The 20,678-nt window shown below is 39.3% G+C and overlaps 1 protein-coding gene across 2 annotated transcripts in view; it reads right to left on the bottom strand.

The window, feature by feature from the left end:
• The window catches only part of SH3GL2 (SH3 domain containing GRB2 like 2, endophilin A1), a 218,794-nt gene that overhangs the window by 13,966 nt on the left and 184,150 nt on the right, over nt 1-20,678 (bottom strand). For both annotated transcript variants that reach the window (XM_077912088.1, XM_077912087.1), the window contains exon 4: nt 545-688. In XM_077912088.1, coding sequence (XP_077768214.1) covers nt 545-688 — 144 coding nt within the window. The remainder of the gene's footprint in view (nt 1-544; nt 689-20,678) is intronic.

Here is a 20,678-nt window from a genome sequence, read left to right as displayed (position 1 = left end):
TAAGGCCAATGCATTTGTAGAAGCAAATACCAGTATTCAAACAGGAAGGGTGGTCATTATCTGAGACCTCTCATCACGAAGGAGTAAAAACAAAGGTCTTTAGTATAGTGACTGAGTGTCAGAGAGAGGACTGAAGGAATGCACTGGAGGCAGGAGAACTGGGGATCATACACACAAAGGCAGAGATCTAAGAGAAAGCTCATGGGACAGGGCGTCACATCACCCTGACTGTTCCCTCTGCCCCAACACTTAATTAGGCCAGACACACTGCACAGTAAGTTTCCAGGCATCTGGAAATGTCCACCGGCTACCGTAAAGACTGGTATTGCATCAGGGGAAAAGAAAAGAAACAAAACTCCTATGACAAATCACACTAAAAATGAGGAAATGACTCTGAAGATAAATTTTTGGCCCATGTATCTAAAACATTAAAATTGAGAATCAAAATATAAAACAGTTTGAGTAATCTCCTGTGGAGTGTCTCACTGGCATGAAATCTCTATGGACAAATGAAAGAACTGAAGTGTGAGAAAGCACTCATTACCGAAGTTGCAATCATCTCCAAGCTCTCTTCCGAACTTGAGCATGGCCTCTGCCAACAGTGCTTCTGCCTGCGGATAGCCTGGTCCTTTCTCCTGGCCGCGGATTTTCGACATGGTGTTGATCATGCTGAGTTTAGCTCTGGAAGCTGGAGGCAAAGAGAGTGAACACTTTCACAGCAGGCAATGCAAGACAGTAGAGACAGAGCTAGATGGAGAGTCGGGTTCTAACCAGTTCATAAACCAGCTCAGGAAGAGATAATTACATCTTCACCTTCCTAGCTTCGATGTCTTCAGCTATAGAATGTGGAGGTTGGTCTCTTAAAATCACTAAACGTGCCCTTTCTCTCAATATCTTATGAGGAATTAAGAGAAAAGGCAAAGCTCCCCTGGCAGGAGATCCCACCTTCCCGTGCTCTTCCCCATCTTCCTGTGTACCTTTTTGGTTCTCTCTTTAGTGCAGTGGCCCTTGCATTACCTCTGTGGAAAGCATTTGGAGAACTACTGCATTACATATTCTCCACGTCTTAGGATTCCAGTTTTATATATCAATTCTAGGAATTCTATGGACAGAAGTGGAACTTGTTAATTCTTGCAATGTGAGCCCTATGGCAAGTTTCACTTGCACTCCTATTATCAAAATCACTGCTCAACTGAGATTCTGATGGTAAACAGACCCCCGAAGAACAGAAATACTGTGTTCATTAAAAAGGCTTAGTCACTTCTTAGCACATAATGGCTTCTGAGAATTAATTTTATCACCACAGAGACAGCACTTCAATTTCTTTTTTGCATTTGTTTTCTATTTATTTTTTAAAAAAAGATTTATTTATTCATGAGAGACAGAGAGAGAGAGAGAGAGAGAGGCAGAGACACAGGCAGAGGGAGAAGCAGGCTACACCCAGGAACCATGATGTGGGACTCGATCCAAGGACTCTAGGATCACACCCTGAGCCAAAGGCAGATGCTCAATCGCTGAGCCACTCAGGCGTCTCCATTTGTTTTTTAAAAAGGAGATGTCTAGAAAGCAATTTTAGTTTTAATGGAAGAAAGGTTTTTCTAACACCATGAAGGAGATCTTCTTGGTGCTCAGATACTAGGTTTCCTCCGGTTCATTATTAGGGTTGGTATTGTACATCAGCTAGGGCTGTGCCCAGGACCCCACCGGCATGGAAACCCTGACAGAATCACAGCCAAAGGCAGTTCCAGCATCCAGTGGCTGATATTTTAATCTTGAACATTTGTTTCAAATAGGCTTTTTTTTTTTTAAGTTTTAAATTCCAGTTAGTTAACTAGTGTTATATTAGTTTCAAGTATACAATATAGTGATTCAACTGTTTCCTGTAATACCTGGTGCTCATCAGAAGTGTCCTCCTTAATCTCCAATACCTACTTCACCCATCCCTCCACCCTCCTAATCCCTGCCCCTCCGGTAACCATCAGTTCTCTATAGTTAAGAATCTGTTTCTTATTTCCCCCACTTTGCTCATTTGTTTTGTTTCTTAAATTCCACATAGGAGTGAAATCACGTGGTATTTGTCTTTCTCTGACTTATTTTGCTTTGCATAATACTCTAGCTTCATACACGTCACTGCAAATGGTAAGATTTCATTCTTTTTTATGGCTCAATAATATTCTATTGCATATATATACACACACACCCCTTCATTTTTCTTTTTCCTCTTATCTAGAGTTAGAGTTAGGGCCAGGGTGAGGACATGTGCCTGGTATCCTGCAGAGGGTTAGTGTTACGAGTTAGGTTAGGGGCTAGGGGTTAGGTAACCTCAATTTTAGGATTGGGGTTAAGGTGAGGATTAGGGTTAGGGCTAGGGTATATGCCTGGTATCCTTCAGTGCAGTGACATCTCTAGAAAATAAAACCCCAGATATATGCTAGGGTAAAATAAACACAGCAGCTATCGATTGAGCTGAGGCAAGGTGGGATTTGGGGGCTTAAAATACTCTTTATATTTTGTTTTGTGTGGGGTTTTTCTTGTTGTTTCTTAAAGATTTTATTTATTTATTCATGAGAGACGAGAGAGAGAGAGAGGGAGAGAGAGAGAGGCAGATACACAGGCAGAGAGAGAAGCAGGCTCCATGCAGGGAGTCCAATGTGGGACTCAATCCTGGGACTCCATTATCATGCCCTGGGCCAAAGACACTCAACCACTGAGCCACCCAGGTATCCCTGTTTTGTGTGTTTTTAATTTAGGTCAGTTAGTTAACATACAGTGTTATATCAGTTTCAGATGTACAACACAGTAATTTAACATTTCCAAACATCACAAACAGACCTTTATTTAAATTTGGGTTTCCAAGATTGAAACTGGAGATGAGGAAAGTTATCATGAGAGGACCCCTTCCAGCCCTGCTCCAGAGATATAATGAACAAGGCAGCTATGGTGCTGCCTTCAGGATGTTCACAGTGAACTAAGGGTGGCAACTATTTTAAAAGCAGAGTGAAGTAGATAAACTCAGAGCTATGCTGGGGGATTATATATAGCAAGTTACAGAAGGTATAGCCCATCCCAGTCTGTGGGCATGGGGCATTGCAAAGGAGAGTTCTGGAGGGAAATGTCTTCAAGCTCAGAATCACATAGTGAGTAGCAGTTCTCTGGGCTAACAGTATATGCAAAGCCTGGTGGTAACTGAAGAAACATATATAATTCACATTTTCTTTACTCTGCTTTTTAGAGAAAAGTATATATAATACATGTTAAACCTCAAATATTGAAAAGGCCACATGGTCACATATTTTTGAGGGAATATTATGAGAGCATATTTTCAAAGCCTTTTCTAAAATAATACCTATCAGAGATCCAAGAAATACACAGTCCCTTTCTCAGTGTGCTCATAGTATACTGAAATATCAGATAAATAGACAGTGGCAACAAACATAAATGCAATGATAGCTAATTTGCGCAAGGTTCTGGGGGAGCACAGAAAAGAACTAAGAAAGGCACAAATAAAAGTGAATTAAGCAAACCTGAAGCAGTAATAATTACAGAAGGAATAGAAGGAAAGAAGTTAACTAGAGACCACAGAAATACAGAGTACTGAAAACACACATGGTGGTTAACCCCTTTCAATCTTGTTTTGGCTATTTTACACTCTAAAGACTTACTTCTTTTTACAGAAGTTGGTATTGATCTGTGCTTATATTTTGATTCTATTAAAAGTCATCTTGTGGTAAGTAATTACCAGAAGTAATTGGAATAGCTTACTATACTGTGGCTGACTTTCACTGCCATCATTTTCAATGCTGGTTAATTATAGAAAGCTTTATTCTTCAACTAATTATTTGAGAACATCTTGGATATATTCTACATTTTCATGAGAAGGGGCAAGAAAACCATACCTATTAGTTTATCTATTTCTTCAAATCATCTAAAACGTCTATTAATCCACATATTATTCTTTATATAATGAAGAGGCTGGCTTTTAAATTCATTCACAAACTCATTAAATATTGATTGAGAATCTTAGTAAAACTTCTGTGCTCTTGAAAACAATCATCAGACCTCTGAATTCATCATCTTAAAGTGTAATGGAATTGTTTTTAAATGATTTTTTTAAAGCTGTATTTTAAGAAACAGAATAAGCCTGTAAAATAGATATTTTCGACATTAGAATTCATATAATTTGGTCTCTTCTCCTTCAAACTATCTTCTTTTCCTTTCTACAGCTTTACTTTTCTCAGAAATTTTTATAGTCTCTCAGGCTACACCCCTCCCTTTACTGTTCCAGCTTTGCTATCCTAACTCAAGTTGTGCCCAAAGCAACCCCTCCCCTGGACCAGGAGAGCAGGGCCCTGGCATACTGATCTGTGCATATCCCAAACAGGGTTAGCATAAAGTTGTACACACAATGGATTTTAGCACATGTCCACTGAAGGAAGAATAAATGAACGAACAGATTATCTTGAAAACTAGTAGAATATCATGGCAATGGTTTCCCTAAGTAGAATCTGCTCATGTTCTCTGGCTCATGTGCCCATTAGTCTTTTGAAGCATAACAAAGAACGGGAACTAGAAAACTTCTTTTGTTGAAAAGAAAAGATTTTTTAGGAGAGAAGAGTAGATAACCCACCCTGCTTAAGGTGGGATTCCATATTAAAAGCAGGCCATTAGGGCCAGCCCACATAGTGAACTGTGAGATTCTTGCACCCACTTCCCCTACTTGTCCCCCAGAGAAGTGGCAGCTAGGTTAGCTGCCCCAGTCCCCAGAAGGTAGGGGACTAGAAGATTCTTTTTTGGGGAATACAATCAATCCAGAAGAGACCTACAGGCACTGATAGCTATAAGCACCGAATACAACAACTCCAGGCTGATCGCTCTAGAAAGAATGCATTACAGTTTATAAGCCTCCACTAACCCCCACACAGTTTTACTGCCCTACACTTAAGTGGAAAAAGAGACTGTCACTAGATTTTGAAAAAGGCTTATAACATGACAAAGCCAAAACTAGGCATTTTAGGAAACAAACAGTTCAAGGAGGGGAAAAAAAACTATCATTAATGTTCTCATGTGTCTAAGACACTTTGTACATGAAATCAAAAAAAGAATAACTCTTAGAAATTAAAGTATAAGTTAATTTGATATATGAATTTAAGTAAAATTTAAAATTAGAAGGCCATTAGAAGCATAAAATTGAGGCAGAGGCCCCCAAAAGTTGGATAGAGTTTTAAAAAGAGGTAGAAAATCAGAAAGCAAGCATAAAATCAAGATTAGTACAGGAGATCTGGTGGCTGAATATAATGAAAAGTTCCAAAAAGAAAACACATAGAAGAGGAAGAAATTCTTTTTAGAAGTTGAAGAAAATTTCTCAGAACTGATGAATGTGCATTTCCAAAATGAAAGGATCCACTCAATGCCCAGTACAATGGATAAACAGGTCCACATGGAGGACCATTACTATGAAATTTCACTGGGAACAAAGAGAAGTTCCTAAAATCTTTCAGAGAGGAAAAAACAGGTTATACACAAATATCAAGGATTAGAAGGTCACTGAACATAAGAATATCATGAACAACATGAGAAATTTCCTCAGAAAACACTTGTTCAATGACTCCAAATTTCTTAGAGAAAATAATATATAATTCTATATTCAAATTATTAAATGAAGCATGAAGATAGAATAATGACATTTTCAAACACACAGGGAAGGTTTCTGATGATTTTTCTTCCTAAACTAAAGGGGCATTCCACCAAAATGAAGGTGTAAATCAAGAAAAGGGACAAGTATAGGATCTAAAAAAAAAGCGTCCAATGTAACGAAAGACATAAAAATGATGACAAAAAGAGATCTCAAGATCGTCATTGTATTATCATACTCTGAGGGCAACTGTAGCTGATATTACACATCATAACCAGGTACATTTAGCACAAGAAGCCACGACGACAAGGGAGCTATATGTTCAGCATAATCCCCCATGAGATCAGGGTAGAGTTATCCACCAATATACCTTGCTTTATAATTCTCTCCTCATTGGTTTCCTCTCTAACCTACTTCCCTTGAGGTTTCCTGGAATCACTTCCCAAATCAACCACTTGTGCTCAAATCCTTGCCTCATGGATTCCTTCTGGGGGAACTCAAACTAAGACAATAACCAATCTAGAATGCAGTATAGAGATATCTCAAAGACAATAAATACCTGACATGTTTCAATGTAATGAGAGAAAATTCATGTGCATGGCAGAAGGTTTGGGAAGAATTAGTGAATGGTACACAAAAAGTGAAGAAAATGAAAAATTAAAAAATTATTAACTCCAGGAAAAACAAAAATGTTGTACAAGAAAGGAAATATAATCATATCATTCTGTATGTCTCAGCTCTGTACAAGTCTACAAGAGCATAAAACATATATGCTGAATATTAATCTAACAGAAATTATGCCATAAACATATTGGTAATGAGGGAAGGAAAGGATGTGAGAAAATGGGAAGATTAGAAAAGAGCAAACAATTCTCATCTTCCAAATTGGAAATCAAATAGAAAACACTTAAAACTGGAAAACCAAGCAGGGAGCAATATAAGCATGTTATTTCAAGATCAGAAGAAAAATCAAAGAAAGAGGCAAAAGCATCTTGAAAATGTTGTTCCGGGAAATGGGGGAAAGAATGCAACTCCAAGGGCACTGTTGTGTTTTTTGTTTGTTTGTTTTGTAAAAAGCTTTGTAAAATTCTTTGATTGTGTATAATATATACAAGTATTACTTCCCGTATAAAAAACCTAAATTTAAAATACTTCCCACTTCCTTCTCACTTAGGACATCTAATTTAGTGGCTGAACTGGATTAGTAATACTCATGGTATCTTAACAATCTGGGCACTGTTCTAACCTCAAGGATCTTTCAACCAAAAAGTTTTATTTGTTAATTGGTTTAAGGAGAACTGGACAGGAAAAGAAAAGTTTATACAGGTTAAGAAGTAAAATGCCATCAGAAAGCCATCAAAGAAAAGGTCTTGATGAATCCATACCCAGTTGATTTCTGGAAGCAAATATATTTAGTCAACTTTAAACAGCAAGAAGTAAAATTAGGGAGCAAGATGGCGGAAGAGTAGGGTCTCCAAATCACCTGTCTCCACCAAACTACCTAGAAAACCTTCAAATTATCCTGAAAATCTATGAATTCGGCCTGAGATTTAAAGAGAGACCAGCTGGAATGCAACAGTGAGAAGAGTTCGCGCTTCTATCAAGGTAGGAAGACGGGGAAAAAGAAATAAAGGAACAAAGGCCTCCAAGGGGGAGGGGCCCGCGAGGAGCCGGGCTGAGGCCGGGGCGAGTGTCCCCAGGACAGGAGAGCCCCGTCCCGGAGGAGCAGGAGCTGCACCGACCTTCCGGGGGGAAAGGGGCTCGCAGGGAGTTGGAGCAGGACCCAGGAGGGCGAGGATGCCCTCGGGCTCCCGGGGACAGTAACAGAGCAACTGCGCGCCCAGGAGAGTGCGCCGAGCTCCCTAAGGGCTGCAGCGCGGCGGGACCCGGAGCAGCTCGGAGGGGCTCGGGCGGCGGCTCTGCGGAGGGGGTTGCACGGCCCGGGAGCGCGAATCCACCAGCGCAGGCCCTGGAGCACAGGGCTCCGGGACACAGACCAGGATCCCACCTCCCCCGGGACAGGCAGAGGCCGGGAGGGCCCAGGACAGCAAGGACGCTCCTGCCCCAGCTGAGCAGATCAGCGGCCCCGCCCCGGAGCCTCCAGGCCCTGCAGACGGAGAACTCGGAGTTCCTGCCGGAGCTGAATCCAGGGCTCCAGAGCTGCCCCGCCACTGGGGTTGTTCCTCCTGCGGCCTCACGGGGTAAACAACCCCCACCGAGCCCTGCACCAGGCAGGAGCAGAGCAGCTCCCCCAACTGCTAACACCTGAAAATCAGCACAACAGGCCCCTCCCCCAGAAGATCAGCTAGACTGACAACTTCCAGGAGAAGCCAAGGGTCTTAAAGAACACAGAATCAGAAGATACTCCCCGGTGGTTCTTTTTTTTTTTGTTTGTTTTGTTTTGTTTTGTTTTGTTTTGTTTTGTTTTGTTTTTGTTTTGTTTTGCTTTTTGATTTGTTTCCTTCCCCCACCTTTTTTTCTCCTTTCTTTTTCTTTCTCTTTTTCTTCTTTTTTTTCCGTTTTTTTTTCTCTTTTTCTTCCCTTTTTTTTTTCTTCTCTTTCTCTTTTCTCTCCTTCTTTCTCTCCTCTCTTTTTCTCTTTTTCCCAATACAATTTGCTTTTGGCCACTCTGCACTGAGCAAAATGACTAGAAGGAAAACCTCACCTCAAAAGAAAGAATCAGAAACAGTCCTCTCTCCCACAGAGTTACAAAATCTGGATTACAATTCAATGTCAGAAAGCCAATTCAGAAGCACTATTATACAGCTACTGGTGGCTCTAGAAAAAAGCATAAAGGACTCAAGAGACTTCATGACTGCAGAATTTAGAGCTAATCAGGCAGAAATTAAAAATCAATTGAATGAGATGCAATCCAAACTAGAAGTCCTAACGACGAGGGTTAACGAGGTGGAAGAACGAGTGAGTGACCTAGAAGACAAGTTGATAGCAAAGAGGGAAACTGAGGAAAAAAGAGACAAACAATTAAAAGACCATGAAGATAGATTAAGGGAAATAAACGACAGCCTGAGGAAGAAAAACCTACGTTTAATTGGGGTTCCCGAGGGCGCCGAAAGGGACAGAGGGCCAGAATATGTATTTGAACAAATTCTAGCTGAAAACTTTCCTAATCTGGGAAGGGAAACAGGCATTCAGATCCAGGAAATAGAGAGATCCCCCCCTAAAATCAATAAAAACCGTTCAACACCTCGACATTTAATTGTGAAGCTTGCAAATTCCAAAGATAAGGAGAAGATCCTTAAAGCAGCAAGAGACAAGAAATCCCTGACTTTTATGGGGAGGAGTATTAGGGTAACAGCAGACCTCTCCACAGAGACCTGGCAGGCCAGAAAGGGCTGGCAGGATATATTCAGGGTCCTAAAGGAGAAGAACATGCAACCAAGAATACTTTATCCAGCAAGGCTCTCATTCAAAATGGAAGGAGAGATAAAGAGCTTCCAAGACAGGCAGCAACTAAAAGAATATGTGACCTCCAAACCAGCTCTGCAAGAAATTTTAAGGGGGACTCTTAAAATTCCCCTTTAAGAAGAAGTTCAGTGGAATAGTCCACAAAAACAAAGACTGAATAGATATCATGATGACACTAAACTCATATCTCTCAATAGTAACTCTGAATGTGAACGGGCTTAATGACCCCATCAAAAGGCGCAGGGTTTCAGACTGGATAAAAAAGCAGGACCCATCTATTTGCTGTCTACAAGAGACTCATTTTAGACAGAAGGACACCTACAGCCTGAAAATAAAAGGTTGGAGAACAATTTACCATTCGAATGGTCCTCAAAAGAAAGCAGGGGTAGCCATCCTTATATCAGATAAACTATAATTTACCCCAAAGACTGTAGTGAGAGATGAAGAGGGACACTATATCATACTTAAAGGATCTATTCAACAAGAGGACTTAACAATCCTCAATATATATGCTCCGAATGTGGGAGCTACCAAATATATAAATCAATTATTAACCAAAGTGAAGAAATACTTAGATATTAATACACTTATACTTGGTGACTTCAATCTAGCTCTTTCTATACTCGATAGGTCTTCTAAGCAAAACATCTCCAAAGAAACGAGAGCTTTAAATGATACACTGGACCAGATGGATTTCACAGATATCTACAGAACTTTACATCCAAACTCAACTGAATACACATTCTTCTCAAGTGCACATGGAACTTTCTCCAGAATAGACCACATATTGGGTCACAAATCGGGTCTGAACCGATACCAAAAGATTGGGATTGTCCCCTGCATATTCTCAGACCATAATGCCTTGAAATTAGAACTAAATCACAACAAGAAGTTTGGAAGGACCTCAAACACGTGGAGGTTAAGGACCATCCTGCTAAAAGATAAAAGGGTCAACCAGGAAATTAAGGAAGAATTAAAAAGATTCATGGAAACTAATGAGAATGAAGATACAACCGTTCAAAATCTTTGGGATGCAGCAAAAGCAGTCCTAAGGGGGAAATACATCGCAATACAAGCATCCATTCAAAAACAGGAAAGAACTCAAATACAAAAGCTCACCTTACACATAAAGGAGCTAGAGAAAAAACAGCAAATAGATCCTACACCCAAGAGAAGAAGGGAGTTAATAAAGATTCGAGCAGAACTCAACGAAATCGAGACCAGAAGAACTGTGGAACAGATCAACAAAACCAGGAGTTGGTTCTTTGAAAGAATTAACAAGATAGATAAACCATTAGCCAACCTTATTAAAAAGAAGAGAGAGAAGACTCAAATTAATAAAATCATGAATGAGAAAGGAGAGATCACTACCAACACCAAGGAAATACAAACGATTTTAAAAACATATTATGAACAGCTATACGCCAATAAATTAGGCAATTTGGAAGAAATGGACGCATTCCTGGAAAGCCACAAACTACCAAAACTGGAACAGAAGAAATAGAAAACCTTAACAGGCCAATAACCAGGGAGGAAATTGAAGCAGTCATCAAAAACCTCCCAAGACACAAGAGTCCAGGGCCAGTTGGCTTCCCAGGGGAATTTTATCAAACGTTTAAAGAAGAAACCATACCTATTCTCCTAAAGCTGTTTGGAAAGATAGAAAGAGATGGAGTACTTCCAAATTCGTTCTATGAAGCCAGCATCACCTTAATTCCAAAGCCAGACAAAGACCCCGCCAAAAAGGAGAATTACAGACCAATATCCCTGATGAACATGGATGCAAAAATTCTCAACAAGATACTGGCCAATAGGATCCAACAGTACATTAAGAAAATTATTCACCATGACCAAGTAGGATTTATCCCTGGGACACAAGGCTGGTTCAACACCCGTAAAACAATCAATGTGATTCATCATATCAGCAAGAGAAAAACCAAGAACCATATGATCCTCTCATTGGATGCAGAGAAAGCATTTGACAAAATACAGCATCCATTCCTGATCAAAACTCTTCAGAGTGTAGGGATAGAGGGAACATTCCTCGACATCTTAAAAGCCATCTATGAAAAGCCCACAGCAAATATCATTCTCAATGGGGAAGCACTAGGAGCCTTTCCCCTAAGATCAGGAACAAGACAGGGATGTCCACTCTCACCACTGCTGTTCAACATAGTACTGGAAGTCCTAGCCTCAGCAATCAGACAACAAAAAGACATTAAAGGCATTCAAATTGGCAAAGAAGAAGTCAAACTCTCCCTCTTCGCCGATGACATGATACTCTACATAGAAAACCCAAAAGTCTCCACCCCAAGATTGCTAGAACTCATACAGCAATTCGGTAGCGTGGCAGGATACAAAATCAATGCCCAGAAGTCAGTGGCATTTCTATACACTAACAATGAGACTGAAGAAAGAGAAATTAAGGAGTCAATCCCATTTACAATTGCACCCAAAAGCATAAGATACCTAGGAATAAACCTCACCAAAGATGTAAACGATCTATACCCTCAAAACTATAGAACACTTCTGAAAGAAATTGAGGAAGACACAAAGAGATGGAAAAATATTCCATGCTCATGGATTGGCAGAATTAATATTGTGAAAATGTCAATGTTACCCAGGGCAATATACACGTTTAATGCAATCCCTATCAAAATACCATGGACTTTCTTCAGAGAGTTAGAACAAATTATTTTAAGATTTGTGTGGAATCAGAAAAGACCCCGAATAGCCAGGGGAATTTTAAAAAAGAAAACCATATCTGGGGGCATCACAATGCAAGATTTCAGGTTGTACTACAAAGCTGTGGTCATCAAGACAGTGTGGTACTGGCACAAAAACAGACACATAGATCAGTGGAACAGAATAGAGAATCCAGAAGTGGACCCTGAACTTTATGGGCAACTAATATTCGATAAAGGAGGAAAGACTATCCACTGGAAGAAAGACAGTCTCTTCAATAAATGGTGCTGGGAAAATTGGACATCCACATGCAGAAGAATGAAACTAGACCACTCTCTTTCACCATACACAAAGATAAACTCAAAATGGATGAAAGATCTAAATGTGAGACAAGATTCCATCAAAATCCTAGAGAAGAACACAGGCAACACCCTTTTTGAACTCGGCCATAGTAACTTCTTGCAAGATACATCCACGAAGGCAAAAGAAACAAAAGCAAAAATGAACTATTGGGACTTCATCAAGATAAGAAGCTTTTGCACAGCAAAGGATACAGTCAACAAAACTCAAAGACAACCTACAGAATGGGAGAAGATATTTGCAAATGACATATCAGATAAAGGGCTAGTTTCCAAGATCTATAAAGAACTTATTAAACTCAACACCAAAGAAACAAACAATCCAATCATGAAATGGGCAAAAGACATGAAGAGAAATCTCACAGAGGAGGACATAGACATGGCCAACATGCATATGAGAAAATGCTCTGCATCACTTGCCATCAGGGAAATACAAATGAAAACTACAATGAGATACCACCTCACACCAGTGAGAATGGGGAAAATTAACAAGGCAGGAAACAACAAATGTTGGAGAGGATGCGGAGAAAAGGGAACCCTCTTACACTGTTGGTGGGACTGTGAACTGGTGCAGCCACTCTGGAAAACTGTGTGGAGGTTCCTCAAACAGTTAAAAATAGACCTGCCCTACGACCCAGCAATTGCACTGTTGGGGATTTACCCCAAAGATACAAATGCAGTGAAACGCCGGGACACCTGCACCCCGATGTTTCTAGCAGCAATGGCCACGATAGCCAAACTGTGGAAGGAGCCTCGGTGTCCAACGAAAGATGAATGGATAAAGAAGATGTGGTTTATGTATACAATGGAATATTACTCAGCTATTAGAAATGACAAATACCCACCATTTGCTTCAACGTGGATGGAACTGGAGGGTATTATGCTGAGTGAAGTAAGTCAGTCGGAGAAGGACAAACATTATATGTTCTCATTCATTTGGGGAATATAAATAATAGTGAAAGGGAAAATAAGGGAAGGGAGAAGAAATGTGTGGGAAATATCAGAAAGGGAGACAGAACGTAAAGACTGCTAACTCTGGGAAACGAACTAGGGGTGGTAGAAGGGGAGGAGGGCGGGGGGTGGGAGTGAATGGCTGACGGGCACTGGGTGTTATTCTGTATGTTAGTAAATTGAACACCAATAATAATAAAAAAAAAAAAAAAAGAAGTAAAATTAGGATGACCATAAAAGGCTGTTTCCCAAAAAAGGGGTCCCATTGTTTTGTGCTCCATAAAAAGGCTGGGTTTTTTTGGCCTCCTGTGATAACCACTGGGAAAACTCAGAAAATTCACTACTTCTAAGTCTTTGTTTTTAAATTTTTAAATTTTTAATCCAAATAAATAAGAAAGCCTTTAAGTCTTATCTTTCACAGAAATCAGCACAGTACATTAAAATAAACATTGGCTTTGGCTCAGACAAAATAGGTAAAAAATCCAGGCTCAAAATCTTGCTGGCTGCATGATCCTGAAAAATAAGCATTCATAAAGCTGTTATTTATATTCAATGATAAACAGCAAATGAGTAATACAGACAGACACACAGCGGGCACTGGAGAAGGGGAAAGTACTCCTTTCTTTTATTCCCCCTTCCATGTTTCCTTCTTCTGAGCATGAGTGCTGGAGTGCTCTACAGACTGCTTGATTGTATGGGGAACTACATTTCCCAGAATCCCTTCCCCCCATGTTTCACACTTAGAATTAGTAGAATGTGAGGCTGTGCAAGACTTGGGAGGGGAAGGGGAAGCAGTAATCATAACATTCTGGAGGCTGTCACTGTATAGAGGAGGTAACAAACTAATGCAGAGCTACTAATGGGTTCCATTTGTAGGGCCAACAACCTTCTATTGCCTTCCATAGCTTTTGCAGCTCTACTTCAGCAGCTCTACCTGCCCACCTTTCAGATTCCTTTCTAAGTTCGTTCACCTGAGTCAGGGCTGGTCAGTGACCTTTCTCTGGTCCTTCAACTCCACTCTTTTGGCCTTTATTTACCCAGATCTTCCCATAACTGTACATGCTCTAAACTCCTATAATAAATCTCTTATTCCATGATATTCACAATGACTTTACTTCCCTGATTGAACCCTGAATGATACGATCCATTATGGTCTCATATCTCAACTCAAAAAATCATGATCTCTCCTGGACAGAACCCTGGAAACAAGCCAATAAAACTGGCTGTAAATATTTCAATTCTGCAAAACTGTGTTTTTAGAATCAGACGTAAGAGAGTAACTAGGTAGGAGTTAGCTGCTAATTTTGGAAAGAATAGAAAGGAGAGCTAGCTTAACAGAGGATTAAGACAAAGACTTTGGAGACTTTCTGAGTACAAATCCTGGCTCTATTTCATGCTGGGCAATTTTGGCTCTCAGCGTCCTCATCTGTAAAATGGTACGTCCCTGCTCATTGGGTTAGGTTGATGTAAGGATTAAATAACATAATGTATGTCACAATGCTGGCACAGGATAAACTTTCAATAAATGTCAGCTATTTCTATGAGCACCAGATATGCCCAGAGGTTTGCTAGTACTTATGTTATGAATTATCTAACCTCTCTGAGTCTCAGGTTCATCCACAAAAAGTTGGAAAACATGGAGACAACTAGAGATCCTTAAAACTCTTCCAAGTTCCTATATTTAAGGTGATTCTTATTAGATAGAAAACTCTGATCTCAAAGAAAGCATACCCTGGCCTTCAGACATAGGAAACTTCTGACAGTTTCTTCAAGTTACTAAAATGGAATGTTCCTCTTCTTGGAATGGCCTTCCTTCTCTCTGTCCACTTACCTAACATAAAACCCCCCACTCTTTTTTTTTTAACAGTCTTTCTCAGTCACCCTTTACCTGTACTGCCTCCTAGTATAAGTGATCCCTTCCCTCATTTTATGACTCTACTGTGCCCTGTATATACATTGATCATATCTCATGATATTTTCTCTTTTCTGCATGACTGTTTCCTGATGCAAGTCCTACTGAATTCTAGCATATGGCCAAGCATACAGCACATGCTTAATTTTTAACTGTGGGGCAAATGTCTCTATTTAAACATTTTATTTTTTTAATTCCATTCTTTTGCATATGTTATTTGTTCTAATCCTTAGGAAAAGATTTCCCTATTCAAAGGCACCACAACCTCCTAGTGTGCTCTGAAATGGAGCTAGAGCCTGCTGATAAGATCTAATTACATGCTAACTGTGATCTGACAGGATGATTTGGGAGAGCGAGTCATGCTGATGGCAATCTGGCTGGTGTTCCCCTTACACAGACTAGATTTTAAGATTTCTGAGGCTACCAAGGCTTTTCATTTCTCTTGATTCCATTTCTTCAAGTGCATAAGGGTGGAATGCTACTTTAGTTTTTTTCTTACTAATGCTGACTCTTGGGTAGTAATTCATCTCAAAATTTTGTCATGAAAAACCGATTTATATGAAAATGACAAGAAACTGATCACACAATCCCCAGGATCAGAATATGGGCTCTCTTTTTCCTGACAAAGAGCGTTCCTAGTTCCTAAGCTAAAAAGTAAGACCTAGCTAAAGGGGATACAAAAGGTTAATTTAGTAAAAGTCAATAAATAGGTTATACCAGAAACAATTATGTATTCCCTAATATAGAAAAATTCTGGATTTGCACTGCTTGATTGAATTAGTATTTGCCAAAAATCTGCTTTTAAAGGCCTTTGTGATAAAACGAACGAACATAACAATAACAGTGGGTATTTATTAAGCACCCACTAGGTGAAAGAGACTATGCTAGGGAGACACTAAGAGAAGCAAGGTGCAGCCTCTGCTCTCAATGAGCTTCTTGTCTATTTAGAGAGTCAGAGAGCACTCCACTCACTGTGACATGAGGCAGATGGGGGCCATGCTGTGAGTAAGATCCTAATGTATTCACATCACAGTGAAAAGCAGTGAATTCCATCTAGAATAGTAAGGCCAGGAAGGCTCATGAAATGAGTGATACCTGAGCTAGGTTTCCCAAAAAAGTAAGCTGTACAGGCAGGGTAGGAAAGGTCATTCTAGCCCCCTTGAGACCACAAGCAAATGCACATGAAAATGTCCGGTGTATCTGGAAACTTCAAAAAGTCTGTGGCTTAGGTGAAGAGACCACAAAGTTGGAGCCAGATGGTGAAGGGCACTTAGTTTTATGTTAAGGTGCCTGGATTTTATTTTGTAGACAATGTCTCCTGTTAAAGGTTTTTTAGATATTAGTTATTTCAGATACAGACCTTTAAAAGGGCTTTGTTTCAGATTAAATCAGGTTTGGCTTGGGAGAAAGATCTTAACATCTATTAGGAAAAGTAGGAAATGGAAAGGGGTCTTTCCCAAAGTGGGAAGACACTAGAGGTAGGGAGACTAATTATGAGAATAATGTAGTGAATGAGTCCTAAGAAAAAAGAAGAGAGAAAAAGAGATGAATTTTAGACTTCTTTGATGGTAGCAGGTGACTGACTAAATGTGAGGACAAAGAGAGGCAGCTGGGATGTTAGGGCAATGTTTGGCTATGTTGGAATTATCTGGGGAGCTTTAGAACCTATTGATTCTTCCAAAATTGATACTGGGTCAACTAGATTCCATAAGGAAAAACACTGACTCTACCTCACACTATACCTAAAAATCAATTCCAGGTGGATTGCATATCTAACTATGGAAGGAAATACACTCCAACTTTTAGAAAATGAATGGTACAGGAGAAGATACTCATGACCCGTAGAGTATGCAAAGATTTCTTAAAGCACTTATCAATAAAGGAAAGTATTATAAATTGAACTATGTTAAAATTGTTCTTTCTTTCCAAGGAAATCATTAGAAAGTGTTAAAAGGAAACCAACAAAGTGATTTAAAGTAGAATGTATATCCAGAATATATATTTTAAAAACTTCCCATAAACCATAATGACAACGATAACCCACTTTAAAAAATGGGCAAGAGATTCAGACACTTCACAAAAGAAGATATCCAAATATCTAATAAGCATTTGAAAGGGGCTAATTTCATTTGTAATTTTGGCAGTGCAAACAAAATTGCATTGAAACCTACCCATAAGAATGGTTAAAGAAGAAAAAGAAATCCAGAAAATACAAGTGTTCAGAGAGTATAGAACTATCTGAACTCTCAAATACTGCTGGTGGTAGAGCAAATTGATAGAACATTTCAGAAAACAACTGGGCAGTGTTTACCAAAGCTGAACATCTGTTCCCCAGCAATTCCACTTGTAGGCATATATCCACCAGGAGTATGTACATGTGTAAAAGATGTGTACAAAATGGGCTATTTCAAATAGCCAGAAAATGTTACCTAAATATGTATCCATGAGGAAATAGACAAATCCTGCCATATTCTCTCAAGGGAATGCTATGCAGCAATGAGAATGGAGGAACTGACCCCTGCATTCAACAACAAACACAAAGCAGAGAAAAAGAAGTGAGATCAAAAGAGTACATGATCTATGATTCTATTTAAAGTTCTAAAACAAACAAAACTGCATGGTGTTAGAAGTCAAGGCAGTTTGTTTCTGGAACAGGGCTTTCTGGAATATCAGTAATGTTCAGTTTCTTGAACTAGGTACCTTTACATAGGACTGTCAGTTTGTAGCAACTCATTACTACACACTTACATTCTGAACACTGTACTTCTTTTCATGTTCAATTTCTATATTATAGTTCAGGAAGGAAACACTGAAACCCTTGTCATACTCCCATGTTTCTGATGTAATTGGTATGGGGTCTGGTCATTGATAGTTCTGAAAGTCACCTAGGTGATTGTAACATGCAACCAAGATTGAGAAGCCCTGCAGTTTCTAGACTGAACACTTGGGTAAGTGAAGACACCTATCAAAGAACACAGGAGGAAGAGGAGATATTGGAGAGGAAATATTGCAGTGCTTCAATTTCCACAAATACAAAGTCTAACAGCATATCCACAAGGCTGCACTAAACAGATGGGTCTTGAACTCAAATTAGTAAAGAGAGGTAGCTTGTTTGGTATATAACATTTGGAATCTTGAAAGCTAAGCCATTAGTTAACAGTATGAAGGGGAAGAACATTTTTCCCTAAATCAAGATGAAACAAATTCTGCCTAAGTTTTCCTTTTCTTCCAGTGGTTTTATATTTGGGAAGTGGGAATTAGCCTTTAATTAGTGTAGACTATAAAGCAGAAGCTTTTCATAAACAATTTAAACTTAATCTTCACAACAACCACCCCATGGTCTGGCTGTGGAGAAGAATGGGATAAATTCATAAATTGAGGATTGTAGAGGCTCAGGGAACTGAAAAATCTGTTCAAGTTCCAAGTTACTACAAAACAAATGCAGGATTCAGATTCAGATCTGAGCAATTCCAAAGCCCATTCTCTTTCCAACTCCACCAAATTATCTTCTAGGAGTAAAAGCTGCAGGTGGAAACCCCCATGCCTCCACAGGCTAAAAGAAAAAAAAAATCCTCTTCTAAAGGCCTTTACCAGAGGCCCCTGCGTGGTGCAGTTGGTTAAGTGTCTGACTCTTGGTTTCAGCTCAGGTTGTGATCTCCAGGGTTCTGAGACTGAGCTCTGTGTGGAGCTCCATGTCAGTCTCCATGCTCAGTGTGGAGTCTGCTTGAGATTCTTTCTCCCTCCCCCTCTACCCCTCCCTGCACTTGCTCGTGTGCACATAGTCTCCCTCTCTCTCTCACTCTAAATTAAATAAATAAATCTCTAAAAATAAATAAATAAAACTGCTTTAACCAGTGGCTGTCAATCTGGTATATATCAAAATTACTTTAAAAACTTTTTATTTGGTTGGTTTGGGTTTTTGTTTTGCACATTTTTTTATTCATCTTTGGTTTTACATTCCCAATCAAAACCATATTTTCCAAAGTTCCTTAAGTCAGTTCCTTTTTTTATTGAAGTATAATTAAGATGCAGTGCTATATTAATTTCAAGCATTCTGTATGATTCAACAATTCTATACATTACTCAGGGATCATCCTGGTAAATACACTCTTAATCCTCTTCACCTATTTAACCCACCTCTCCACCCACCTCCCCTCTGGAAACCACCAGGCTGTTCGCTAAGAGTCTGTTTTTTGTCTTTTTCGTTTGTTTGTTCATTTGTTTTGTTTCTTAAATTTCACGTATGATTGAATTACATGGTACTTGTCTTTCTCTGACTTACTTCACTTAGCATTATACCCTCGAGGTCTATCCCATGTTGTTGCCAATGACAATCTCTCTTTTTTTTTTTTATTAATATTCCATTGTATGTATGTGTGTGTATACCACTTCTTTATCTACTCTTCTATTGACAGACACATGAATTTCTTGCATAATTTGGCTATTGTAAATAATGCTGCAATAAACATAGGGCTACATATATCTTTTTCAATTAGTGTTTCTGTTTGCTCTAGGTTGATGCCCATATGGTAATTCTCTTTCGGATTTTTTGAGGTATCCTCAAACTGTTTTCCACAGTGGCTGCACCAATTTGCATTCCTTACCAACTGTGAACAAGGATTTCTATTTCTCCACATCCTCACCAACAAAGTGGTTATTTCTTGTCTTTTTTATATTAGCCATTCTGACAGGTGTAGGGTGATATCTCACTGTGGTTTTGCTTTGCATTTCCCTGATGATTACTAATGTTGAACATCTTTTTGTGTGTATGTTGATCATCTGTATATCTTCTCTGGAAAAATGTGTATTCAGGTCCTCTGCCCATTTTTTATTGGATTATTTGTTTCTTTGGTGTTGAGTAGTATATATTTTGGATATTAACTCTTTTTTAGATTATCATTTGTAAATTTCTTGTCTCATTAAGTAGGCTGCCTTACTGTTTTGCTGATGGTTTCTATTGCGCTGCAAAAGTTTTTATTTTGCTGTCATCCTGATAGTTTAACTTTGCTTTTTTTTTCTTTGCCCAAGGAGACCTATCTAGGAAAATGTTTCCATGGCCAATGTCAAATAAATTACTGCCTATGTTTTCTTCCAGTTTTATGTCTTAGGTCTTTAATCCATTTTTAGTTTATTTTTGTGCATGATGTAAGAAAGTGGTCCAGGGCAGCCCGGGGGTTCAGCAGTTTAGCGCCGCCTTCAGCCCAGGGCGTGATCCTGGAGTCCTGGGATCGAGTCCCATGTCAGGCTCCCTGCATGGAGCCTGCTTCTCCCTCTGCCTGTGTCTCTCCCTCTCTCTGTTTCTCTCACAAATAAATTACTAAGATCTTTAAAAAAAGAAAAAAAAAAAAAGAAAGTGGTCCAGTTTCATTCTTTTGCAATTATCTGTCCCATTTTCCCAGCACCATTTGTTGAAGACACCATCTTCCTTTCTTTCATTGAATATTGTTGCCTCCTTTGTCATAGATTAATTGAATATATATGTATGGGTTTATTCCTGGGCTGTCTATTCTATTCCATTGATCTATGTGTCTTAAAAGAAAACATTTAAAAAACAGATTTGAGGACTCCACCTTTGTCTTACTTGATTTAGAATATCTAGGAGGTGAGACCATAAAACATGTCCCCCTAAGAGTACTCTGAAGATAAAAACAAGCACACTTGGGCAATGGAGTCCCACCTCTTACTGGACTGGACAATCAGCTGAGTTAGGAAG

Source organism: Canis aureus, chromosome 10 (assembly GCF_053574225.1).
Source record: "Canis aureus isolate CA01 chromosome 10, VMU_Caureus_v.1.0, whole genome shotgun sequence".
NCBI classification, from domain to species: domain Eukaryota; kingdom Metazoa; phylum Chordata; class Mammalia; order Carnivora; family Canidae; genus Canis; species Canis aureus.
Note: the sequence above shows the minus strand (reverse complement) of the source record. Positions and strands in the feature narration are given on the sequence as shown.